This window comes from Pterocles gutturalis, unplaced genomic scaffold, assembly GCF_000699245.1.
Source record: "Pterocles gutturalis isolate BGI_N339 unplaced genomic scaffold, ASM69924v1 scaffold7834, whole genome shotgun sequence".
Taxonomy (NCBI): Eukaryota; Metazoa; Chordata; class Aves; order Pterocliformes; family Pteroclidae; genus Pterocles; species Pterocles gutturalis.
The window spans coordinates 40,639-67,972 of record NW_010130542.1 but is presented as its reverse complement, the minus strand read 5'-3'; the positions used below and the strand labels follow the sequence as shown (position 1 = coordinate 67,972).

The 27,334-nt window shown below is 39.2% G+C and overlaps 1 protein-coding gene across 1 annotated transcript; it reads right to left on the bottom strand.

Annotated features, from left to right (window-relative positions):
- Positions 1 to 3,824: 3,824 nt before the first annotated feature.
- RNF144A (ring finger protein 144A) lies at positions 3,825 to 27,334 on the bottom strand. Its single transcript, XM_010080259.1, has 7 exons — positions 27,200 to 27,334; positions 12,431 to 12,535; positions 12,153 to 12,213; positions 10,885 to 11,092; positions 8,883 to 9,030; positions 7,473 to 7,562; positions 3,825 to 4,387 (listed from the first exon to the last, which is right to left on the bottom strand). The coding sequence occupies exons 1-7, from the start codon at positions 27,332 to 27,334 to the stop codon at positions 4,256 to 4,258; spliced, it is 879 nt and encodes a 292-aa protein (XP_010078561.1). The 3' UTR covers positions 3,825 to 4,255.

Below are 27,334 nucleotides of genomic sequence, written 5' to 3'. Positions count from 1 at the left end.
TTTGATGTCTTTAATATCACCATCATCAAAAAATGCATTCTATCTGTTTTACTCAGGATTTTAGATTATGTATGTGAAATGTACAAAGTTTGGTTTTAAAAAAGCAAACCTGCACAAAGCTTTATGCATGCTGCATCTCACTGGGATGAGAATGGCCTGTATTAAATATATTCATTCCTATACAGTAAAAGGTCTACAGAGGAAATGCACAAAACTTCATTTTTATTTTTCGTGCCCATAATGATTTTAAATCAAAAGCACTTCATCTTTTTCTGATCTATGAATATTTTCACCTGTCAGCTCCATAAACACAAGAGCTTTTCACTGATTTAGATTGTGTTCCCTGCATGTCAGGAGATCCACTGTAAGCTGAGAGTTGATCTAGTCAGCTCTTATTTGGGATTTTGCCTAATTCATAAACTGGAGTATTTGAGGAAAGATCATGCTCCTTGGTATGCGAGGGAAAGCATCCCAAGTTCTTGGCATGCTAAATTCAGTAGTAGGAGGTTTCAGGATGAACGCCAACATGAATAAAATTGAGATATCAACATAAAACTACAGTAAGCATTTATATATAATCTGTCATCACAGAATCTTGAAGAGCCTCAAAACCAATGAATTTGCCCTCACAGACCTCCTGTGAAGTAGGTAAACATTGAGCCATCCATTTAAAAGATGGTTAAATTGAGATAAAAGGAGATAAGTGACTTGTGCAGTGTCACATGGGGAAAACCCAGTGCTACCGCCATTGAAGTCGGTGCAGGCTATGCTGCTGATCTCTCTCAGGACTGACTTTAGCCCAACTAACAAATGGCAAGTCTAGGGAGACGCAAAGCCTCTGGAGTCTGGACTCCACGCTCAGTCCCATGATTGCTAGACAGGACACCGCTTCAGCCCAACAGAACATGCAAACGATGTACTGTTAAAAACTCCATTAAAAACAGCATTTAAGACAATGCAAAAACCCTAAATAATAGCATAACCATAAAAATGCAACAGAAAATATATAAAGCCAAAGCTGTTGTAACAGAATTTCATCTGAAAATGAAGACACAAACATTTGCTTTCCCATGGCAGGGAGTTTAAATGTCAGAGTTTAAAATAATGTATTTACCGTTTAGTTTCAGGGTATTAAATGTCACACTATCAACATAAGCTGTAACATAAAAATGCCCCAAACTCAATACATCACCACTAGAAGTTGCTACTTTGGAAACAAAACAGCACTAAAGAAATAAAAAAAAAACCCACGAAACCAAAAAATCCCCGAGAAGAATACAGATGGAATGACATTTAGCAAACCTGAAAGGATTAGATATTTGGTAAATATATGTAGGCATATAGTCTATCCTAACAGCCAGGATGTGAAACAAGAGATATGTCAGAAAAATCTCCAGTAGCAATTCAAGTATGTTGAGATCGGAGACAGAGATATACTGATAGAAGTACATGGTTTTCTGATTATATATATTGTTACCCGTGAGCATCAATTATAAACTAACACATTAAAATGTCTGTATTTGCAAAGGACTTGTTTTCCTTTTTTTTTTTTTTAATTTGGAAATGCATCAATTTTGACATTGATTATTAACTGGCCACACAGTACCATGGAAAACTCAAGTTTCACTATCTTGCCACATAAAGGCCGTCTGTAGGAAAGGCACAGAAAAAATAAACCTCATACCAGGACACTCCAGGTACTGTTAACAGGCCACTGCACCTCTGCTGTTTCTTATCATCCCGGTAGCAGAATTGGGTATTAGACCCACTGCCACATACAGCAAAATCCCTCCATGCTCCCAATTAGAAGATTACCAGCCCAGGAAATGTTCATGTCCTTTTGTCCAGTTTTTTTTGTTTGGTTGGTTGGTTGTTTTTTTTTCCAGTTAAATGGAATTACAGGGACAAGGATGAAAGGACACAGTTCAAGCTTACCTGCAGGAAGCTGTCCTTCACAGAAGGGTTTCCATTACGTCTCCACAGTGACACTATGACTTGGGACAACCCCAGGTGCCCAGGTTAGGGTACCTCTGGGGTGATGGACTGAGCTGCTGCCAGAGCCAGAGGGAGATAACCACCCCGCTGAATTCGGCGGTGCTTCACACACCCCTCAGGGGCTGGGAAACAACGAGCAAACACACTGTCCAGACGTCCCTACAGATATTTTTTAACATCTAAGCAATTTTTAATAAGAAAGATAGCTTAAATACTAAAAATAGTGTGATAACAAAAACAGATCTTATGAGTAAAGATCTGAACTGTGCATTGTCACAAACAATCTGAAGTGATCACAAGGAGTTCAGATTTGCAACCAGCTATCCTTTTTCTTTGTTATAATGGCTGAACTCATTAAAATAAAGCCAAATAAGCGAACTGCAGATAACCTTCAGTTTCTGGAGCTAAAATCTGTGGTTAGATACAGTTTGAATTTGGATACCATTAAACTAAAAAGAAGGGGGAGGAGAAGAAACTCAAGATTAGTTTTATAAAAAGACAGTGGCCCTTTTCAAAATTGTACCCCACAGTCTTTTTATTTAGCAGACAGAAAGTATAAAATGAAAGATAATAAAGAAAGGAGTAATTTCCTTATGCTTGAGCTATAAAAACATATTCCCTGCCTGTAACAGCAGCCCGAAGCAGTTGCATTTAAGGGTCTTAATACATTTTCAGTGCAACATTATCCTGGCTTCAACATACTAATCCATCTCAGTACGTTGATAACGCACAGAAATAAATGATGATGGAAAAACCACAGTCGAATTTCAGTCCACAAGCCATTTAAAATAATGTTTTCCTTCAGTACTACACACAGACATACACATTGTTTCAGGTGCTTCATATTTCATGGCAAGGAATTGTTAGTCAGATTCTTGTAGGCTTTAAAATCAGAGCAAAATGTTTTCAACAAAATATTTCTAAAGAGAAACTACAATGATTCATAGTACATTGACTAGCACACTTTACTACCCTGGAAACACAGCACTGTGAATTCTGCAAAACTGTCAAATCAAGTCAAGTGATTATTTTTCAAATAAAAACTTGTTTCATCACAGTATTGTTGCTAACAGCATATACCATATATCAGACGATATTAACTCTGAAAATGGGCTAAGTAGTTTAAACATAAAGTACAACTTCCACCAATATCCCAGGCATTTTTATTATTAACTATAAGGATAACCCTGATGTATTTTTATACTTTAAAGGGAAGATTCACCGATAGCCCAAGAGTCTGCTAAATAGTAAAGTTAGTCCTGTATCTTTTAATAATTGCCTAAAGACAGAAGCAAGCTATCTTGAACTTCCAAAATATTTCAATAGCACAGCTATTTACACATTTGGTTTAAATAGGATTTTTTATATATATATATGTCTATATAAAAAGATTAAGATACCTGGATTAGAGGTTACATAGCCCTGTAAGTGTAGCAGAACCCTAAACAACAGCAAAAAATAACAATTCAGAAAAACACTAGTGGTTCAGTGGTAATCAATACCATCAATGCATTTTTAAAAGAACCTTGATTAGATAGCAGGTTTGTGTCACCACTCAACCTTACAGCTTCATCAACTAATTTTTAAAATGTAGCTTTCAATCAAATGTATTTCTTACAAGACTTCAAAAAATTCCTGGAAGGCAGCAGGACTAACTTGTCCATCTAACCCTCCCCAAATTTCACGAAAGGCATAGGATGGCCTATATGCACCTTATTGATTTTGTTATACTTGGAGAAACAAGTACTAAAAAGGATGTTGTGATGGCTTTAACAAAAACAGACATGTAATAAACACAGTAAAGTCACACTACGTTGACTATCTGATTTAAACAATAGGCAACTTAAATATATACAGGAATAAGACACCAAATTTTGAAGTGAACAGATATGCAGAAAGTTTAGCTTTGTATGCATTTTCAGCTTGTTTTGCTGATGTCATTCAGCACAGTTCCCAGTCCACCAGTGGGGCAACAGAAATTTTTTTGCATTATGTTTAGCAGTGTCACCTCTTCATTTCAAATAGCTACCTGGGTCCACAGTCTCCCTTTAGCACCAAACTTGCCTTCCATTACCCTCCTTGTCTATTATGAACAGATCTATGCAACAGTAGTAACAACAGTTCCTGGAACCAAGACTGCGTGTCAATGAAAAGCAGAACAGGGCAAGTAAGGCTACAGCAATGTAAGTGCAAGAGGGAAACATCAACAGCAACAATAAAATCAAAACACATGTTGTGATGAGTCCAATCTTCTCTAAGTCTAGGTAGGTAGAGGGTCATCATCTCCTTTATTACATTTGCACTTGCAGCACAGAACAAATGGTGTAGCAAGTAGAAGGAAAGGAGAGGCCACCAAAAGTAGAAGACCAAATCCTGCAAAAATTCCTACCACCTGCAAGAGAAAGGAATAGCATTGCATTAGGGATAACAATTGTCTAGATTCTGCTGACTCCAGTGCATCATCAGTGTCATTCAAAAGGATCTCAGCAAATGCCACTGACCTTAGCTAGGACTTCCCCCGCAAGTGTACGCTACAGTCAGCTCCTGAGATCAGTAAACATGAGCGAAATCAGAGAGCAAACATTCACGGTTCATTCCTCCAGTCAGAACCACGCCTCACAATTCAATTCCTTCACACAAAGTGATGCAGATGGTTATTTGCCTTTTTGAGTTTTGATATATCTCCAACAACTAATGAAGCAACTGAATAGATACTTTTTTCTTGATCCAACCTAAATATTAAATACCAGGATCAAGACTACAAGGGAGTTATAGATTCCCACTTACAGGTGCTCCCTTTTTGCTGGAGATAGCTCCAAAAAGAATCAATCAAGATTCTGCTATTGTTCATGGAGAATCTGGGAAGACTCCCACAAACCTCCCACCAGCAGGAAGACAAGCTTGGGAATCTCAGCCACAGATCACAAACACTATCAACTATAAGAGGACTTTGCATATGCCAAATGTTTTTTTTGCAGTCAGACCTGAGCTCATCCTGCTGCTTCAGGGGACATGACCTAACTCTATCTAAAAGCATGTTTTTCATTTACATTTATTGATCACCCTCTTCCCAGCATGGGCAGAGGACCACAGTCCTACCCATCCTGTCAGTGTGCCAAACTCTATTAAGTTTCTACAGACTATAAATTTGGAAAAGTATTAAAAAAACATTCAAGTTGAGGTTTATTGCCTGAGGAAGTTTCCCATTTGCCATAGGCAACTGTAAGAGTAATGCTGCAACAATATGCCCACAAATTATTTGAGAAAATAATTTAGATTTATTCACATGAGAGTGTCTGTGAATAATTTTGAATAATGAGGGCAAGTAGAATGCTAATCTGCTAGCAAAAGCCGACAACAGAAGACAAAACAAAACCAGAGAGCAGTACTCATTACGAACTCTTCTAGCTAGGGCTTGATACGCTGCTTCAATTAGCTGGCAAATATTTAATTAGCTGTGGTATAGACAGGATGATTTACTAGTACTTTGGTCGGCCACGGACAATTTCTCGTTCTGATGACTGTGTATTTTTTTCTGCAATTCACTCTCCAGGGATTTTCCAGGGGGCTGAGAGGAAGGGCTGGTTGCAGGAGATGGCGCTGTGGGACAGCCGCCACCGCCCTCAGGTTGCCTCCTGCTCCGCACAATTCTTTCAGCCTGGGCCTTTGGCTCTCCAGGGATGAGGAGCTCCAGCTTCCTTGCCTTAACAATTTTATTTCTTGCCAAGAGGAATTTCTTTTTCAGCTTCAGAGGTATGCACGTTTCATTGCTCATTCTTTTATTGGAGGTGCTGACAAGCTAATGTCACTTCCGTTTAGTAATCTTTGCATGTATTTACTACAGACACAAACCAAAGCTAATTCTAATTAATTCCTTTAAAAACCATGAGCTGCGACTATTGCCGTGCTGCTCTTTGGAGATGGTATGCCCTTGCCTAGCTCTTTGCAGCCCAGGTTAAGAGAATGCTGGTCAGACACAGCCAAGCTGGAAGTTAGCAGTTCAGTGGACCAGACTGATTGCTGGTAATTTTTATGAGATATCTACTTACAACTTCCTTTCAGCCTCAATATGCCATCAAAAAATTCACTAAATTTAATTTTGTTTGGTGTGGTGGCTTTTTGTTTATTTGGGGTTTTTTTGTGGGATTTTGTTTGTTTGCTTGTTATTTTAAACAAAACTGCCTGCTGAGTATTACTTACTCATTTTCTACTTGCTTCTGAAGAAGTTGCTGACCTACTCAGCATCAAGCCATTCTCTCTGGCCAAGACAAATATTTTTTTTTTTTTATCCACAAACAACAAGCCAAAGGCTCACCTCAGTTTGCCTTGGATAAATACTCAAAGGAACTTAACATAAGGAAACAATTGCAATGGTGATTTGTCTTTAGTGAGTTTAGCAGAGTTATATCCTGATTAGCAGAGAATTATCACTTTCTTTCTCAACAATGACCAGAACATCAAACACTGTCTGTCAAACATATTTGCACTAACTGCTGTGGCTAAGAACGGATTCCAAATATCAGATTTATCACCTCATATTACAAGTGTATCAAGAAAGCTTACATACCCACACACTTCCTAAGATACCCTTGGCTAAGCCAAGCAAACCCAGTCCATAGCTCAGGCACCCAGGGGTGTATGTAGAGGGAGAGGGCTGCAATCCTACTCCTTTTATTTCAGTTTAGTTGTTTGTCCAGACTTGGAGTTTATTCTCTAGACTTGGGGTTTATGCTCAAATGGAAAGTAATCTGTACTTCAAGAAAAGCACTTTATCGCAAGTTAAGGTAGCTCTTTACTGGTACACAGTTAATTAGGAAGAGATGACTCAGATACCCAGATGTCCCTCTATCTCTGAAGTGACTGTAAAGGCAGTAGATTGTACCAAGTCACGCAATGACATTTATATTGTATGCATCAAAGCAGTGCAGTGAGCTCTTTCATTACCAGCATGTATGCTGGGTCCAGCAAGACTTGATCTAGACTACCAGAGGTAATCTCACACTCTTTGTAATTGTCAATTTGAATCTGTGTTTGAAACTACTGCTAAGCTCCCTGGGTTACCTTCTATCCAAGCTACATGAATGAGTCAACTGGAGTCCCTAGCGAGATACTGAGCATACTCAGGCTAATTCCTTTCCAGTTCTGGATCTGGAGCTAAAGACCCCTTGCAGGATGACCTTCCCTGCTAGTAATATGGATGATAGCAACCTGGTTTGTCCTCCAGGTTTACAGAGAACATATCTGGACTGGCACTTACCTGGCTCTGCAAATGTACCCTTCCCAGTGGCTTTCGGCCAAGGAGTGTTCTTTCCGGGAGAGGTAACTGTTCCACCCTAAGCTACTGCCCTCTTTAAATCTGCTATGAAAATCAGTTACCATTTGGCAAAGAATTTTACCTTAAGGTGTTAAAAGAAAGCAAAGGAAGGCACTATGACAGCAGTAGACCTGTACAGAGCTTCTAAAGATGTGAGCTTTACCTGTGTTCTGTGCCAGATAACAGATGCCCTGGAGTGTCCCAGCTTGTTCCGACAAGGCCCTTTGTCGTAATGTATAAGGAGAAAATCATCCTACAAAATATTAAATGAAAAGGTAGGCAATAAACAGAAGTACAAACTGTTCTTCAAGGTATAAAATACTATTTCCTGAGAACTTATAACCAGGAATTGTACAGGAAAATGAAAGGTTAGTAAAGTGGATATGGCCAGGTCCAAACTTTCCTAAGTGCTTTTTTTACAGTTAGGCATCTTCACAAACAAGTTTGTTTAGCAAGTGTTATCTATCTACAAGGAATTCTTCTCCCAAAGGCTCTCAAGCTGCATATTTAAACGGTACTATGGAATTTAGCAAGAGGATCCAAGAAGATAAAGCTGCTCATTGCATATATTTTATACACATGCAGAAAGAGCATAGGAAAATGAATACTTGTACTGCAGACTTCCCAAAGCTGGATCCTTTTACTAGTTGAAGAATAAAATGACAATAGAGATTTTTGAAAAATCATGTCCCTATCTGTCCCGCCATCCTTTTCAAATCAGCCAAGATAGCAGGCCTAGTACCAAGGGAACACTGTATTTTAACTGAGCCCTTGACAAGCCTGTGACTTAAGGACTGTTAGTAAAGAATTCAAATGGGACAACCACAGGATTTGAATCGTCAGAGTAGCTTTCAAGAACCTAAAACATTTCCTTTGCTATTGTTAACAATGCCATAAAATAAAACAGATGACATGGAAACAGATGTTGTATATTGCATATACTCTGATCTTTGTGCATGATAACAGGCTGATTTTTAAAAAAACATAAACATATGACAGCAGCAGCTTATAGACTGACAAATTCCTGGTATTAGGAGAACATTGTATTCTTTTTCATATGTCAGATCTATTTCTTGTCCCACAGAATACAATGAATGGTAAACAAATCTGACTGCTAGTCTCCTGCATGGCAATGCACCAAATCCAGAGTTTGTCTGTTAAACTTCCACAGACTAAGAACATTGCTATACTCATCCTGTAACTCCTTCAAGCAGGGGAACATTGAAAAGTCGTTACTAAATTAAGTTCTATTACAAAAAAAAAAAAAAAAAGCAACACCCCTCCCCTATGTTAGTTGCCATGTAAAGATTGGAAACAGAATATTTTCATAAGATTTTTCTTTTTAATAATTATTTACTGACTCACAGGCAAAATGCTATGATCACGCAAGTCAGACAAGTAAAACAGAGCATAGAAATTCTATCAAACTAACTGTGTCACCTCTGGTGGGTTGCGGTCCACCAAGCTGGGCAAAAGTTAGTGAGCTACTATTTAATTGATCAAAGAGACAGATGGATGGCAAATCAATGAACTTCTAAGCTTCTGAGAACCAGACCGCATGGCACGTACTCACATCAAGAGATTCCAGACAGTACCAGCAAAAGGCATGTTTGCAGTTCTTACACATCATTTGGGCACAGCCTTCATCTCGTTCAATGTAAACTTTACACTTTGGACAGCGTTTGATTGGAGCATCATCTTCTTCCATTTTAAAAACTGAACTGTAGGAGAGAGTGAAGAATTAATAAGATGTGCAGGCATGTCAGTTTAGAGAAGAACATCTAAGAACTGGGCTAAGAAGGTAAGCCTATTTTTAAATTAAAAAAAAAAGTGAAATTACTAGAGAAACAGATATTCAACTGTATTTTATTATTCAGATATATAATAGAAAACTATTTTTCAAACATATCTCTAGAAATAAGTGCTTAATTACTACAGTGCCTACAGAAGAGTCAGGACATTTTCTTTACCACATGTTTTACCAACTGCTTTTGTTACCTAGAGATACTAATAGATATTATACAGTTTTCTCCTGGAATATATCAGATGAGCACCTGCTAGTTCACACAAATGCTTTGTATGTCTAGATAATTTTCCTTCTTCCTCCCTTCTTCTTTCTCAGAAGAGAAGAGGAAGCAATTCCTTGATGGCACAACAAGCCCAGACCACAGTCCTTCAGACTGGGGCAAAAGGGAGAGATTGCATGTCTCTGCCCTCCTTGAGGACCCTCCCTAGGAATTTCCCTCCAAATCAGGAACCACAAAGTTTTGGGAGCATGCCGTCCTTTCAGAGCTGATCTCTTTGTCTCTAACACTGTCCTAACGAGTCACTGCTCACGAGTTAGGGTCAGCACCACCTCTTCTTGTCTTGCACGACTGTCCCTTCATATAGTGGGCACAATACAGAAGAACATGGGAACACTGGAAGAACATTTATACCCTTGAAGACCTTTCTACCATATGTAGGCTTCACGCACAGTAACAACTAAGATGTACTTTAACAGATAACATCTCCTGCAGCCACTGCCAGTGGGAGGTACAAGAATGACTGATAAGGAATCAACAGCTTGCTGGAAAAGAGGACCGACCTCCGACTGATTGATTGATTTGCCCAGGATAAAAGGACACAAACTCGTTACTCACATAAGGGGCAACCATATTACAGAAAAATGTTTTGAATCCATAAACTGTATATGAAACTCTAAACACATGGTACCACAAGCTGCTACTGGCACATTATGCGTCAAGTTACGATGAAGTAACAATGCGTCAAAGTAATGATGAAACAAACAATGGAGTTAAAAATTAAGCATGAAATAAAAACGAAAAGCAACCAAACCACTAAGGGAAACAGATAAAGTTTTTTACCTTGCCATGAAGTTTAGTGAGCTTCAGTTCTGGTCAAGCACACACAAAAAGCATGTGCACAAGTTACTGCATTTGACCAGGAACTCAAGATGACAGCATCCTAGCTAGTCATCTGTTACAGCAAAGCTTGAAAGAATAGAAGTTATGAATAGCTAAGTCCAAGGTTGGCCAGGGCTTTAATGATATCTTGAACGCCATACAATCTTTGAAAAGGCCCAAACGTTAAGTGGAACACATGCACAACGGCCTTTCTTATTCACTGGCTGCAGTATGCCACCTGAAACAGCTTGAAACAGAACTTAAGATCATTGGCCAAATGTGCAGCAGTTAGGATGATTGACAGAGCATCCTAAAAATCACTCTCTGGCATAATGTTACCAACCCTCATGCTGTCCAGAATAGCAGCAGCAACAAGATCTTCTCTGAAGAGAAGCTCATGAGCTGCCTGGATATCATATTTTTTCCCACTGGGGCAAAAGGGCAGCTGATGGAGGCTCCTATGTGCTTTGCTGGGAATGATGGCAAGGAGTGAGACTGCCAGGAGATATCCAGTTTTAGATTACAGCATTAAAAGAACAGGAAGGACCAACTGAAGGAAACCACTTTAAAACAAAACATCAGGAAAATGCCTCTTTACTATTCATACTCCAGTTTGTTCAAAGATTGAGTGTTTTGTTTCTAAATACTGTATCTTTTGCAATACTTCACCTCGTTTCTCCTGGAAGAAAAGACATTGGCATGTTCTCTTGACAGCCTTGACCGGGATGCCAATTAGATTTGCAAGCAGAGCAGAACTCAATGTCACAGGCTTTGCACTGGACCAGCTGGGGGTCCTGTGGGCTTGATTCCTGGAGCTGGCAAACAGCCTGGCAAGTGGAGGATGGACACCAAGTCCGACACGGATCCAAAAGCACTTCTGCAAAGTGACATAAAAGAACAAAATTCAACAGCAGTTACAAGATCATCATTCCATAACAATGTATTCCACCTGAGGTTGACTGGCAAGGCATTTGAAGACACACATTTTCAATAAAAGCCTTTTAATTTGCTACCCACTTAGACATAAATCTGGCCTGCTTTGCAAAGAGGCACCAAACTGAAGTGAGTTTCCAGAGTTTGAATTAATTGCTCACTTTCGTTCACTGAACTAAACTTTTTCTGAGAATGAGATGTGGTATTTTTCTTCAGTTGTACTTGAAGTTAAATAGAGCATATCCTATGCAGGTATAACACAACAAAAGTGTTTTTACAGTGCCTTGCCCACCAGGACTCTATTTCAAGTTGGTCTGTGCCCTAATGTAACCATGTGATTAAAAATAGCATAAGACAGTTATACAGTTTCATCCCTTTCTTGGAGGCTGCTTACTGGTAAGTTATTTCATGTTTCAAAGCCCACTGAAGTCAATAAAAACCTACCAATTACTTCAGTGGTTTCTAGGCTGGGTTCTGCTTTCAGCAAAACCTTGATATAAGTTCTCTATGGCCACACAATTCCACATCTCCATAGGCCCCCAGTCAGCTTACATCCTTATGAAAATTAACAAGGTTCATGCTACCACTACACACAGAACTGCCTAATAATTCTGCACCAGAAGCCATCTTAAGTGATCATGGTGGCTCCACAAAAGGGGTCAGTCTACATCCCCAGCCTCTAGAATACTGTTAGTCAACTCAAACAGCAAAGCTCTAAATAGAAGTCACTCCCTCCCTTAGTTATAGAACAATATAATACATAGTAATTTTCCTTCCTTAGGTTATTCCCAGAATGTTGCAATTCTGGGAATCACTCAGGCAAGAACAGAAACACTGGTTTGGGGTTGATTTTTGTGGAGCTTGGGGGGGAGTGTGTGACGACGAAATAACTAACGCATAATGCTACTGCATGAACATGTGCTCAGCCAGACTCTGATTTATGGGATCGCTTAGGAGTGATACCATTCCCACAGCCTTGCAATAGGTAGTGTCACATGTGTTACCTCTTTCAAATTGTAGCTTCTTATACCTTTGCATGATTTCTGACGCAACCATGCACTCAATCTGTTGAAGGAAGGAAAAGGAAAAGACAAATTTCCAATTAGGAACAACCACCATCTAAGGCATTTCTAACAAATGGAGATAAAAATATTTGACATTTAGAGAGGTATTAAAAGCATATGTTAGCAACAATGGCAGCTGCAATATACAGAGCAAGACACATTTAAACATCCTACACAGAAAAAAAAAAAAGAAAATCTATTTGCAAGTAGAAATGTACCTCATTTTCTTGCAGATGACCTCGCTTGGGGCAGGCAGCATCAGGACAGCTGATCGCTGTTTCTAGACCTTCTTTGATCAAAAGTTCCACATACTGTTTTAGGCACTGCAAGAGAGCCAACAACTGAGTTAACTATCCCATCAATAACAAAGCACTCAGTATTTTAACAGCTTTCCTCTCAAAACCGGAAGAACTCAAACCTCTTTAAAAAAACAGATACTACTGCATCCCCTTTACAACCATGGGCCATGCTCACAGTTTTTGCCACAGTTATACCTTTAAATTGAAAACAGGAATTTCATTTCTCTATCAAGTAACTCTTCCTCAACCTAAAATACACAGCAAATTAAAAAACAACAACAATGGGGAAAAGGACAAATCAAACAGGGAGCTAGGAGCGAACAAACGTAATAAAATACCATCAAGACAAAATCAGATTAACCACACTCCAAAAATCTTTATGTGACTGAAAACCACAACACAGCTTAGTAAGCAGCAACTTGCCATAGACAGACATCTGTCAAGCATACCAGAGAGCAAAAGGGAGTGGTATATCTTGCCTTCTATTTCTAGAAAATAATTATCTGAACTCCATGGTTAAAAATATATCTTTTCCATAGGAAGAAAAAACATGAGAACTAGGACTCCCAGAAGAACTACAGTTTCCATGGGTACCGAATAATAAATATTGGTAATAGTAATACTTTTCTCCCCTAGCAACCCAGCATTTCACTCAAGTCATAACTAAAAACGTAGCATCTAACACAGTAGTGCACAGCATGACCATGAACAAAACCGAGAAGAAAGGTAGACATTTTAGACTAAAGACAAATTAAGACCAAACCTTGTTATTCTTGAAGTGCAACCACCCCCCCTTCCACCTCCAAACTTCCACATCAAGGTGAGAGGTACCACATAGGATGAGATATCCTTCCCTCTGCAGATACCATGCAACTTCTACCAGTCTGATGCTACACAGAAAGAGCAAATGAGGGTCTGCTTTCCAGCAGATGGGTCACCCTGTGGTGTTCTCAACCTGCTTGTGAGCCCAGCTGGCAGTGGTAAACTGGAGACAACCACAGAAAGTAGGTCCCTAGCTCTCTGTTACCAGATATGTGAATAAAGAGTAAGGCTGGACCAAAAGCAAAGTGAAATGAAGACGGAAAACAAGCTCAGCATACAGCTGGGTGGGAGGTGAGAAGGATTACATGCTCTGCAGCAAGCTGTCAAAACAGGGACTTCAAGTACTATTTCCATCAGCCTGGAAAGGCAAAGGGCTGCATTGACCTTGCTGAGTCCCGTATGCCTAGCTGGTCAGAGCACAAAGCCGCTTCTTCCTTCCAGCCACACCATCAAACAGGCCCATCAACGAGCACATTTCCAGCCTAACTCTTTGCATGTGGCTTGTAGCTGTTAACGTCCAGACTTCGAGTCCGCTCATTCATCCTCTTCTCTCTCTGTTCTGCCTCTCAATATGCCTGTTCTGCTCCTTTCAGAGACCCTATCATCTATACTAACATTTTATTTTAGATTTTATCTCTCACAGCTTGATGGCAGCATAAACTTCACTTCCTGCCCACATAATTTCTGCTGCTCTGGTACACAGCTTTTCTGGCAGCAACATGCCACCACCTCGACAACACAACAAATCATTTCTGTCAGATGCCCCTTCCCTGTGTCTCCCACTCAACAGAAACAACAGGCCTATTTTCTGGAAAAGAAAAACAGAGACTGGATAACTGATATCTTTAAAAGTTTTACATTCTGAAAAAAATCCACATGTGATAGGTTATCATCTATGTCTTCCTCTTTATCAGTAGGGATTTAATGAAGACAACTGTTCACTTAGTAGACTGTTTGACTTGCAGAAGGTTTCCAAGCCTTTGCTTAGAGCTCTGCAGGGCAGGTGGTGGAGCAGTTCAAGAGAACCACTGTCAGCAACCACAGCAGGCTGAGCTTTGCAAGAAATCAGATCCTAGGTCACACACCTCTGCAAACTGCAATTTCAGCTGTAGGGAGGTATTAGTGTTGCCATAATGACACTGTTGGCTCTTCCCTTTATCCTCCATTTGCAGATGCCAAGTGTGGATTAAAATGAAAATGCATACATTTTTAATGCCAGCACTTAGCACTTATAGAAAGTACTTTTCAAGCTGAATGAGCTTTGCCATCATTAATCATTCATGTGGTTAATTCTCTTCCTCAACCTGTCCGGGACCATTGCCAAAGTCCCTTCTACTTATTTCCCTTTCCTCACAACTTCCAAAAAATGACAGAGTTCATCCCTGCCACAAGCACTGTCCAAAACCTTCCCCTAATGTGACAGTGGCCCCTACTGCCTCAAAACCAGCTCAGCCAAAGTGCACTTCTTACGCTACACATTCTGGGAACGCAGATGCTGCCTTGAGGCCACGCAATATCACTGTAAGTTAGGCAGAGGATATATCACTCTGTCCACTCGAGACTTCCTCACTCCAGAGATTTCTCGGGTGGAGGAGTAATAATCCCAAGTGGCTGCAAGAGAATTTGAAGCACAGGGCAGCTGTGGCTTCTCTTGAGAGCAGACACAAGATGTGCCACTTGCGTCTGAAAACTTTAAACTGGCTACAGTACCTGAAAAGAACCAGCATGCAAGCAAAACAACACAGTAGAATTAGGTGCTCAGTTATATACTACGAAAAATTCATTACAAAAGAAGTGCAAAAAAATGACAAGTAAATTGATGCTAGTTTTCTATGCAGCTTATAGTTGATCCCACGCTGGAAGAAAATATCTTCATAGCCTTTCCATTAAGGAAATAAAGTATTTTGATGAACAAAAAATGTGGGAGTGTAAGTCATCCCAAACAACTTTCAAAAGGAACTATATTACATAATTTTTCTCAGAGAAAACAGAAGCTGAAACCTAACGGCTGAGGTTGGAATGAGGTCAAAAGATATCCTTCCCAGTTTACATTGACCATTGTAAAATCAATATGCTGAGGAGCATCTATACTCTTCCGTTAATGGATGTGTGTCAATGGTAAGTTACTTTTATTTGAAGCAATAAGTTTGCTACATTTTACTTTGGTTTTTCTTAAAAAAACCTCATTGTATTTTGATAGTTAAATAACTAAATATTATTTAAGTCACACTTAGAGACACTCTAAACTCATCAAAAACCAGTGGTGGTTATTCTGTACCTTTCTGGTTATGTATATAGTCTGACACGATGAAGTGAGGGTTAAGACTCGGCATTTCACAAAAAATAACTCTTTACTTAAAATTCATAGGTCATAAGAGGAAACATTTCCTTTGCATTCAGTTTTGTACTTCATTTCTGTACTCTGACAATCTTCACCTGGAATAAGGAAGACCTGCCTAGCCAGCAAGAAGAGAAGACCGAGTAAGTTTTCAGTCATTAGTCGAACTACAGTAACAAACTATGTGTATGTTCCTACCAGTTTCCCAAACCAGAACTAAAACATGTCAGTTTATGACAACGATTAGGTAAATTACTTTGTTTTACATTGCAGTTGCAACAACTGAAAAGGCAACTGTAGTAGTTTAGATTTCCGTCCAGCATGCATCCTCTCAGCACACCAAATGACTAAGTGGAAGAAAAGAACAATCATCATATGATGGCACTCTAGGACACGACTAAAGTTGTTTGGGTTCCTTAACTACATAGATCTACACCTTAACATTCATTTTACAACTTCATATATTTTTAAATTAAAAGAAGATTGTAATATACTACCACGTTAGACAGGGAACGTCATGAAAACTGCCATATAGGTTTTGTAATTTCCTGCAGACAAAAAAAAGCAAAGCATCGCACAACCTATGTGCTACATACAAACTATACACAGACTATATAAACTACATGTATAAAACACACATATATAAACTATATTTAAAACTTTACATGAGGTTATATAAACTGCAAGTCAAGATGCATCACATGCTCCAACTGCTGCTGAAGAGCATAAGATCAGTCAGAAGAGACCAGCTAGCTCTCCTGAGCATCTCACCTGTATTTCCCCCTATGTACGCACACTCCTGGTGCATCCCTGCCTTGTCCTCTTCCTGCACATCACTGGTGTCATTTCTGGTGTCTGGAAGACTTTTTTCTTTCACCTGGTAATCCAAGAATCCTGCTGTCATTTGCCATCCCCAGGACAAAGGGCAGGAGCACATCCACTCTGAGGAGTTTTTGGCCCAGATCTACTCTCTCACGAGGACCAACTGAGAGCCCAACTCAGCAGCAGTTTTACTATCAGCTTCCTATATAATTAGGAACATTTTTGTTTTGGCCTCACCCTCAGAGACAGATGGCTGATGAAGGATCAACTTCCTTTCTGAATCTGCCAAGCACGGCCTAATATTTAAAACTCTGCAAGATAATTTGTACTTCTAACCTTTGTACATCAAGGGTTGCACCACACAGAGCAGTATATTCAATGACCATTGATGTGCTGTTGCTTTAGAGCTGCACATCATTTTGTCTAACGTTATAAAGATCAAAATAACCTATAAGACTCAAAATAGTTATTTTTTGCCTAATTTCCAAACCATGACACATAATTTTACTCTGCAGCATTTAACTCTAACAAACCTGCACAGGCCACAGCAAAATATAAAGAATTAATATGTCTGGCTTTTCATTTTCTTTTAGGAGAACGTGAGCAACAGATATGCCTATTTCTGATGGTGGTGCTTTGACTTACATCTCCTGACACCCAAAATCAAATAAAACCCATCATAATTCATAAGAAGGAATCCAAATTTCATTGTTTCCTTGTGGGGCAACACTTACCTATCATCTACTTTGATAGAAAAGATGTGTTCACTTGCTGTCTATGGTAATTGTACAATACACAATAAACACAATTAACATTCGAAGATATTTTTGGTGAACATCTTCATTTTTCAAAACAGAAAAGCATACCTTTTTGAAAAGTTATAACAGATTTAAGAATATGTTATTGCTACTATCACAGGAGACAAGGAATGGCTTTTCAAGATGTCACCTTCTATTTGAGAGTTAAGAAGGCAAAAGATTATCCTGTATTATTTTCTTAACAGCTGATGGGTGGATTTTGTCAAAATGCAGACTTCTGATTAGACTAATGATGCAGATGCAAGTGCCAAGTCATACGGTAAATTTTATAAATAAATCAATGGATATGGAAAGGCCAAAAAAGCATGACAGGATTGCAGAGCCAAGTTTATCATCACCATATCATTTGATTTCTTAGGAGTTCAAATGTATCTTACTGCTGGCACTAGGCCACAGCCATCCCAAAAGGAAATGTACACTACATGCAAAATCACCACACACTGGTATTGGTAAAACATTTCAAAAAAACCAAGTACTTACTGATAAAATTGAAAGGGAACAAAGAAATAAACGGAAAGAAATCTAGCATTTACCAAGTTCTAAAAAAGAAAGAGAATGAATTTTTACAATGCATTTAGTAAAGGTGAATATTAAAGACAGACAAAGGCAGTTGCTATTCTGCACAAATATTAACCAGGTAAATAACTCTTCACCTTGGGCAGACAATCACTAAGAGTTTTGCACCACACTTAAGGAACACAAGGAAAGGCTGACATGCTTTTTCAACAAGGAAGGGTTTTTTAACAATTTTTTTCACTAACAAAAAAATCCAATTCTAAAATTAATGGGTCTAAGTTTCAATGCAAAGAGGAAAAATGGAAAACAATACTGGGATGAAAACTCAAACTGAACAAGAAATGTTTCCAAGTAACACGATTATTAATGTAGACATAAATTGCTGAAGTCTCACAAATTCTGTATCATCTGCAAACCAGGGTTAGATGAACTTAGAATCACAGAACCATAGAATGGTTTTGGTTGGAAAGGACTTTAAAGATCAGCAAGTTCCAACCCCCCTGTCATGGACATGGATACCTCTCACCAGACCAGGTTGCTCAAAGCCTCATCCAGCCTGGCCTTGAACACCTCCAGGGATGGGGCATGGACAACTTCCCCAGCCAACCTCTTACAGTGCCTCACCACCACCCTCACAGTACAACATTTCTTCCTAATATCTCATCTAAATCTACCCTCTTTCAGCTTAAAAACACTACTCCTCATCCTATCATGACACTCCCTGATAGAGTGCCTCCCCATCTCTCCTGTAGCCCCCTTCAGGTACTGGCAGGCTGCTGTAAGGTCCCCTCGGAACCTTCTTTTCTCCAGGCTGAACAACCCCAACTCTCTCAGCCTGTCCTCATACAGGAGGTGCTCCAGCCCTCTGACCATCTTCATGGCTCTCCTCTGGACTCACTCTAACAGATCCATGTCTTTCTTATGTTGGGGACCTCAACATAAGAACTTCTAAAAATATACATACATATACACGCACACATATATTTATATAAACTTGCATTCAACCACATGAAGGGTCAGGAAACACAGGCTGGTATTTTATGATCCACACTGCAAATGACATCAGGCTGGATTAATGTAATGTAATTTATAGATATTTATACTGATAGACCCACTGTCTATAATTTTTTTGGGTAATGGGATGTAATGCTCTGTTTTAGCTTCAGATTAGAATAGTAAATAGTGATGCAGTGTGCAGTACTCCCCAGGTCAGGGGGAGAAAGTATGTCCCACTTCAAATAAATCAGAGATTTTAATTTGGGTATCCACATCTCATATGGAGGCCAATACTCTTGGAATAATAGCTCCCCTCCCTTTTGTCCAAACAGCAAAATTACTCTGGACTAGAGAACTTTTCCCTGAAGAAAACATCACTTTCTAGAAAGACTTTCCATTTAGACAAAGCTAAACAATCCCTAAAGGAAAAACTCCCCAAAAATAAGCAGCCTACAGCTGGGGTATTCTCTGAAGAGGAGGGAAGAATGACCAAGTAAGGTTTCAGCCTGAATCTTTCCCATTCCAGTAGAGTAGGGATTCCTGCAGCCATACATAACTGTCACATGCTGCTTTTTTTTAATATTTTAGTGGGTAGTTCTAAAAGCAACAGGAATGATCATCAGGTAATATGACAACCACACTTTTAACCTTAGAGTTTCATACAAAAAAGAAAACTACTTTCTGCCAAATTTCTGTGGTACACTTAAAAGCATGCAAGAAAACATGCAAGAAAACATGCAAGAGCAAAGAAAATGGTAGGTTCCTTGGAAGGCTTTTAAGTGTCTTTCAAACATACTACACGGCCTTTTTGTGTAAAGCAGTAGTTATAATCCTGCTCAAACCTATTCTTATTTAAATCACAGGCTCAACTTTGAAATAGTCTGGCACTGCTGCTCCAGTCTCCACAATTTGCTACGGCAGATCTACAATCTGGCTTTTTAGTATCACCCTAATCTTACTTGGTTGACAAGTGACTTACTGGAAAATATCTATGCACACTTAATCACGGAGACCTGTTTGAGGCATACACATGACCATGGGAGTGGTTTTTTTTTCTTTATTAGATACACTGTCAGCTATACTGACCAAATCTAAGAACATAAGCTATATTAAACATCACAAACCACTTACATCTTGGAGGCAGATATTTAATGTTTGTGATTCTACTTTGAATTTTAATAGATGGCTTCTACCTGTATTGACATTTTTTCATAGACAATAATCTACTTCCAAATAAATCTTCACTATCAAGATTCCAATTTTTATTAATCTTGCAGCCAATTCATCATCCTTAAGAATAAATCACAGGAGGAAACAGTCACTTATCTTGACATGCAGTACTTCAAATCTATGCTCTGAAAGCAGTAACACAGAATATTCTTACACATTTGCTCTTTATACCCTTTGCTTTGCTGCTGAGACCAAAATCATGCTACACAGTCATACAAAATCTTCCCTCTAAGATGAACACCTGCAAGGCTTTCCAGAGCTCTGCAACAGGGAAATACCTTGTGCCCAAATTTGGCTTCCTATGATGTAAACAAGAGGGTGTGCACTGAGAAAGGGACCTGGCCAGGACCAGACATGGCTAATGTCACATTACAGGTGATAAATGTTTTCCTCAAACTGACAACTACTTTGAAAAAGCTGTTTGACAGTTTTCCTGCTTCTACCTGCCCAACACTTAACCACCTTTTAAAGATGCCTTTTTGTTCAAAATTGGCAAGGGGACATGTCTTTTCCTCCCTCAGTGCTGTCTATTTTGAGAGGCTGCACCAGCTACTCTGCAACCCTGCTACAGTCCATCCTGTCAGCCTAAATCCAGTCATATCATCTTGCCTGTGGATGATGGCCAAACAGCATCTTGGCTGGGGAAGATAAACACAACCCCTGTGCTTCCATGTCTCAAGACAAGCCATCTGAGCATCCTTTCCTGAGCTGTAAAAATTGGTCTTGTCCAAAAGTCCTTGTGCTCCCATCAGCTGGTACTATCTCTCAGGATGGAAAACTGCCAGCAGCCTGCCAGGAGCAGGGACTCAGCCATTGCAAATGCCACTGTGATTAGTGCAAAGGCAGCTGTTGATTTAGCCTGTGGACAGCAGTGCAGATTGTGTCGTTCTGGCTCTACTTCTGTCCTAATGCTCTCTGACAGTGCACCCAAAATATCACAGCAGGCACTGGCACACACTTCTTAACTGATGCAAACAATTCACAGAGAAGAAATCCACATTAGGGATGAAGTGTGGCATGCCTCTGCTTGGGTGCAGCCTCCAAACCCTCTGCATCAGAGTAACTGTGTCAGTCTGAATACAGGGAAGTGTCAGCATCAGGCCCCCAGCCAACAAGTTGTAAAGGTGAGGCAAGAAGGAATGTATGTACCATCAAGGATGCAGATATTTTCAGTGTGAGCTACCCCTGAACCAGGAGCCTTGATGACTTCTTCAGCTTGAAAAATACTGGAAGATGGTAAATATCCTTTGAGACACTGCAATCAATGCTTGTGGAAAGCACAAACAGGACCAAGCAATAGGAATTAAATGAACCTGAAAAACAAGTGTTTGTTTTCAGTTTAATGTCTTAACAGAGAAAGGGAAAGCAATGAAGACCTACAGCTGCCTATCCTTTGAAAGGGTGAGTTGTCAGGGTTTGGGTTTTCGAGTTTATATGTACATTTATTTATATGTGAGTGCACACTGTAAAACATACAGAAGATGAACAATTTTTCTTCAGGCAAAGCTTTCACAGCAGTAGATAGACAGTAGAAAATGGAAAAATGAGACAAGGGTAGTATCTTACATAAGCTGCTTGTTCTCACTTACTCAGGACTGCAACTGGTAGAAGCACACAGAGTAAACTTTACAAAAAGGGATTGGTTTTCAAATGCCAACATATGCAGGATGAAACTCAAACATTCAGGAGGCAAAAACAACAACAACAAAATTCCATCTTCCCTTATATGGCTGTTTGAGAAAAGTTTATTATATTTCAGAACAGAATGAATATCTCAGAGTGGGAGGACAATACACCTGCAGCAAAGCACTTCTCACTTTCACATGCAAAACATTATGCAAAGAAAAATGAACTCATTTTCCCAACACCCAGATGAAGACAGATAATGTTAATCTCATTCCATAACATCACACAAGAGAGGGGAGAGCTGAAGGCTCTGGATGAAGTTCTGTTTTCACTCAGGGTTCTACAGTTCTCAATTGTAGATTAATTACTCTGTAAACAGGCCAGTTTATTATTCAGCGGAGAGTTTTGTCATCACAGCATCTACAAGACCAGTCAGAACCCAAAAATCCATGTGAATTGCTATGCAAACACAGAGTGACCTCTAACCACAAAGCCTCTACTGACACATCACATGTCAAGATTACTATCAGTTCTCTGTGAAGGTTTGGGGGAAGTGAGCTCAAGCAGCAAGCCCTCAGCTTTGCCAGCAGCTGGTGGGAAACAGGAAAACATTACAGCTGCTAAGAAGCACCCAGAGCTCTATAAAACCTCACAAGTCATTAGGTTTCCCCCTTCCTCCTGTTTCAAAGCAAGGAGGATATCTCCTCGTGGTAGAAGCAGGGGACAGCCTGGCCTCAGCCCAGTGCTGCCCAGCTAAGGCAGGTTTCCCTTGGCAAGCAGTGACAAACCCTGTGGGACAGGGAAGGCAGCCAAGCCCACCTGCTCCCATCCATGCTGCTCTTGGTATTTCCTTGCCTGGGCAGTGGGAAACTGAAGCTGATGCTGCCTCTGCCTTATTTGGAGTGAGGGAGAACACTAAATAAATTGTGCTTTTTCCTGTCATTCAACTAAGGGGCCAGCAGAGCATGGCAACAAGAAAAAAAAAAGTGTCTGCTCTTAGTTATAAGCAGGATAATGATATTTGCCTTGCTGATCATAGGGTCTTCCCTTTCTTTCAGGTCTTCAGTCTATGAAGAAGCTCAGTTATGGGAATTACTAGAATTAAGTAGACATGTATGAACAGTCACAATTAGGCAAATGCAGTAATCCTGGTTAAAGAGGGCTAGTGAAAGCAGGCAAGTCTATCCCATGGTCATGCTACTTGTGACAGAATACACTAGACTCAAACAACAGTTCTACCAAACTAAGAGGGACACCTAAAGTACCAGGAAAGATAAACCAGTTGTCTCAAGAGCTTAAGGTAGAGCCTACAGGTAAGAATCAGAGTACAAGTGTCTACTAAACAGATATAATATTGGCATAGCAGTGTTAGTTTCAAATGCCACAAAGCCAATCTACATGTCCCCAGCTGGCCAAGAAGAAATCAAGCAGCAGAAGGTAGGTCTTAACATTAGTTTTGTTATAGTCTTTCTGATTGCATAACCTCTGTCTCATATCTGTTTTTTTCCTTGGTAACAAGGTGGATTGCAGATGAGTAATGAAAATAATTTTTTCCAAAGGCAAGTTCTCTCAGGCTTCATATTTCTTCTAGATATTTGCTTGCCTGGACTACCTACTTAACTGATTCCTTTTAAATTTGAGAATAGAAAGCAACAAATCCTCTGGTACCAGAATGATCTGCACTGCATAACATCTTGAAGGAAACTCAACAATCCAATGTGAAATCAAGAGGAGCTTACCCTGTCTCGAGTAATAGTGGCATCACTGTACTTGCAACATATTGTTTGACACTTCTATGTGTATACTTTTATATATATAAAAATTACATCTGTATGTACACATATATACATGTAATCCTGAATCAGAACAGATTTAAGCAACTAACTGGTTGACTTCCATGCAAGAATATCAAATGGAACAGAACCTGTTGTAACTTTAGTACATATACCATCCGTAACACATCAAGGGAACATCCTGTCCTTTCAGACACATCAGAATTTCATCATAGATTATAAAACGGTCAGAATTTCAGGCAGGAATTAGACTAATTGCTCCCTTCCTATCTCTCTTCACCCCCAAAACCAGCAAAGGCTAAGTAATAACTGAAAAATTTAGGTGCAGTAACTAATACAAAACAAACTAAACAAAAAGAAAAGTGATGCTGTTTGTTTTACTCTTCCTTTCCTTCTGTAAGAAGGTAAGTGTCATAAGGAAAGCTTCCTGAAGAAAACATGCAAAATCAATTACTTCTGCTAGGGCAAGCAACTGCTAAGTGACCATCTTGAAATTTAAGGCTACTAGCTACCTGCTGTGTGCTATTTAAGTAGGAAAAAGTGATTTAATAAAAAGCAAGATGTTTAAGCCTTTCAGTCCAAAATTTGAAAAGCACAGTTAAGATTGGTCCTGTTCCTGGCATGATTCCTGAAGGAAAGAGATATTAGTTTGCCCCTTGACAATACTCGGAATATTAGTTTGCCCCTTGACAATACTCGGAAAAACAAACAAACAAAAAGCCAGCAGCAGATAGCTTGTTTTCCTTTCTAGACTTTTGTTCCTCTGGTATCTTGAGCAATCCAACAACGGAAGCATTCCTAATGGATGAGATATACAAAAGTTGAGAGAGCTCACAGTATTGTGTGCACATTAACAATCATAACAATAAAAACCATAACAGAGTATTGTACTAATAGCTACAACTGGCAAAATAAGACGATGGGAAATCGTAGCATCCATGCCTTATCAGGAAAGGAGTGGCAGTCTGCCCTATTCAATGCATGCACAGCTCTGCCAGAGAGCAAAAGGAAACAGTGTCCCCATTCTATCTTTCTGAATAGCAATGTTGTGTTATTGTATAATTGTTGAGAAGAGACAATCCTTCACAAGATCTTTACCACAGCACTTCTATTCTTATAAAGGGTGAATACTCGCAGACAGAAATATTATAGGATGGAGAAATCTGCACATTGATCTAAATTTTGCCTACATACCAGGAGAACTACACTTGAAAGATCTCTTTGTAATACGTACTCACCCTGTCTCGGCTTGCTGGGATTTAGACAGAAGGGCTAGAGTTAGGAACAAGAGCTGCAGCTAAAACAGTTTTCACACTTGCAATGGATACCTTTTTTTCTTTTTTGCTCATATCACTGCAGAAGCCATCAGTTATGTCAGATCATTTACATGAAAGCAAGAAGCCAGAACAAAACTATATATTGGTTCATCAAGAAGAAAACAGAGATAGTCAAACATTTCTCCAATTGTATTTTCACTTATAGTAGTTTAATGTACTGAATCTACTGTACATAGACACCGGAGTCTTGAGTCAAAAAGATATTTTTCCTGTTGGTTTTCAATAACTTTAATTTGGCTGTTTACAAAACACTGTTTATTTTGAGAACTGCAATGATTTCCAGAAACACCAAGTTTCTGGAAATCATCATTGGAGGAACACTGGTAAAGGAATCGGTACATAGTTGTCACACTCCTACTTAACCATTGCCAATAGGCTGAACAGTCTTGCCCGACTCATTACTGGAGCATTTTCTTAGGCAATTTATTAACCTGCTGGCCGTCCATAAGGTAGAGATAGGGGCCTGGGGTTTCAATCATGACAAATTCCTGTGCTGACACAGATTTATAGTTATTGCCTCTTGCAATTATTGGGATTGATCCTTATTTCTTTCCCCCCTGTCATCAATTAAAGCAAGGGTAATATTATTCCCTATAATTTCATGGGAAAACTTTCAGGGCATTCAAATGTTACCACAGTGAAGCTCCTACAAATCCTGAGGCAGAGAAGGTACGCTGGTTTGCTTAAACAGGACAAAGCTGCATGAATTACTCATGACAATCAAATACTGGTGGTAAAAATGGACTGTTGATTCCAGCTGAACAGAGGTCGACACAAGAACACAGTGTCACTACAGTAAGCTTGCTTATGTGAGGTCCTAAGAAAAGGTTATCAGCAAAAGCTACATCTACAACATGTTACAACTTTTGAAACAGCAGTAAGAGTCAGTAACCATATTCTACCATGAAGAAATGGAAGATCAGTCATGGCAGCTAACGTCAGAAGGCACAAGGTGAAGAGGAAAAGACATCTAGCAATGCAGTGTTCCTGCTGCCACTTAAATGTTACTGAAAAACAAAATTCAAATATTCTTCACATCCAGGCAACAGGGAGAGACACAGAAAACTGAGCTGTAAATACTAGAATCATCCATTGTGCAGTAGAGGACAGTTTGCATGAAGTCTATTATTTTATGTACTTTTGCATGCCTGAGCAAACACTCTTTTCAAAGTGCATAAGGAAGCAATATTTGTTTTTTAATTGGACAGGCAGAGTGTTTGCAACAGACTGTATCTGTTTACCTGCCTGTGTACTCACTTTCTCTTTTCCCACAAAACATCAACATCAAAGTTGGTTGCAATGGCTTGCAGTTTTTCAAATATTACATGTATTAGAAACAGAGTTGTTCACATTGCTTCTTTTTTGCTGTTTTCAGTAACCAACAAAAAGGAGCTGTCCTGTTGGCAACACACTATATCTTCTCAATAATAAAAAAATTCTATTACTTAAAAAAGGTAGTATTTCTATGAAGAAAAATAAAATATAAAAGAGACTACTTAAAAAAATCCTTGCTCTTCAACATTAAAAAACCCAAAAAACCAACTTTGTTGAAAAGGACTTTCAAATTAAAAATCACGTGATCCTATGTCTGAATCTATAATTTCTCAGGAGTTTACTACATGGTGTTAAAGTCTTTGAAGCATCAAGCATCCCTGAAATTATATTCTTATTGATGTTACTGTAATTTTTCCACTGCTCAACCACCATTACAAGGTTTTTATTTACCTGCACCCATTGCAAAATTCAAGGATCTAACATTTTCATTCCCAGTCATTAGGGAAACTACTACTACTTTTCTCTCTCTTGTTCATAAACTAGTAATACCGATTTTCTGTGATGTTGATCTTTGTTACATACTACACTTATATTCAAATAGTGTTTTGTACTTAACTGACAGGATTCCTGTTATTCCAGGCACACATTTGTGCAATATGGTAATGAAAACCTGTTATGTGATTGTAATTATGCTACAGTGAAATTAAAATCTATAATACATTAAATAGTTTTCTAGTTACAAGTATGTGCGTGACTGTTACAGAAAGACTTGGGTCTAAAGTTAAAAAAACCCCTAAACAAAAGAACAACTAACCAAAAAAACACCAAACTCAAGCCACCGATAGGTAACAGGGAAAATGTGAATAGTTTTTCTAAGGAGATAACTGCACGCAGCAGTACATGGAAGTGCTGAGTAAAAGTGGTTGTTTTTGGTTTTTTTTCTACAGGAAAACAGAAAAGTTTACTTGCTAGCATTTGTGTCGAGTATAGAGCAGTATTTATTTCCACCACAGCATCAACACTTCAGGGTAAAAGCCACTTAACAAAAACACACATGATTTCTGCAGTTAGAATTGTGCATTGTTTTTTATGCGTAATAAAAAAAGCAAACTCACCAGGGTGCAGAAGATGCATTGGCATTGTGCTATTGTTGTCATCTGCTCCACGGGATATTCACCAAGACAGAGCTTGCAGGACACTAATGGATCAAGTACCAAGTCCCACGTAGGTCTGTATCTTGCTGTAGTCAT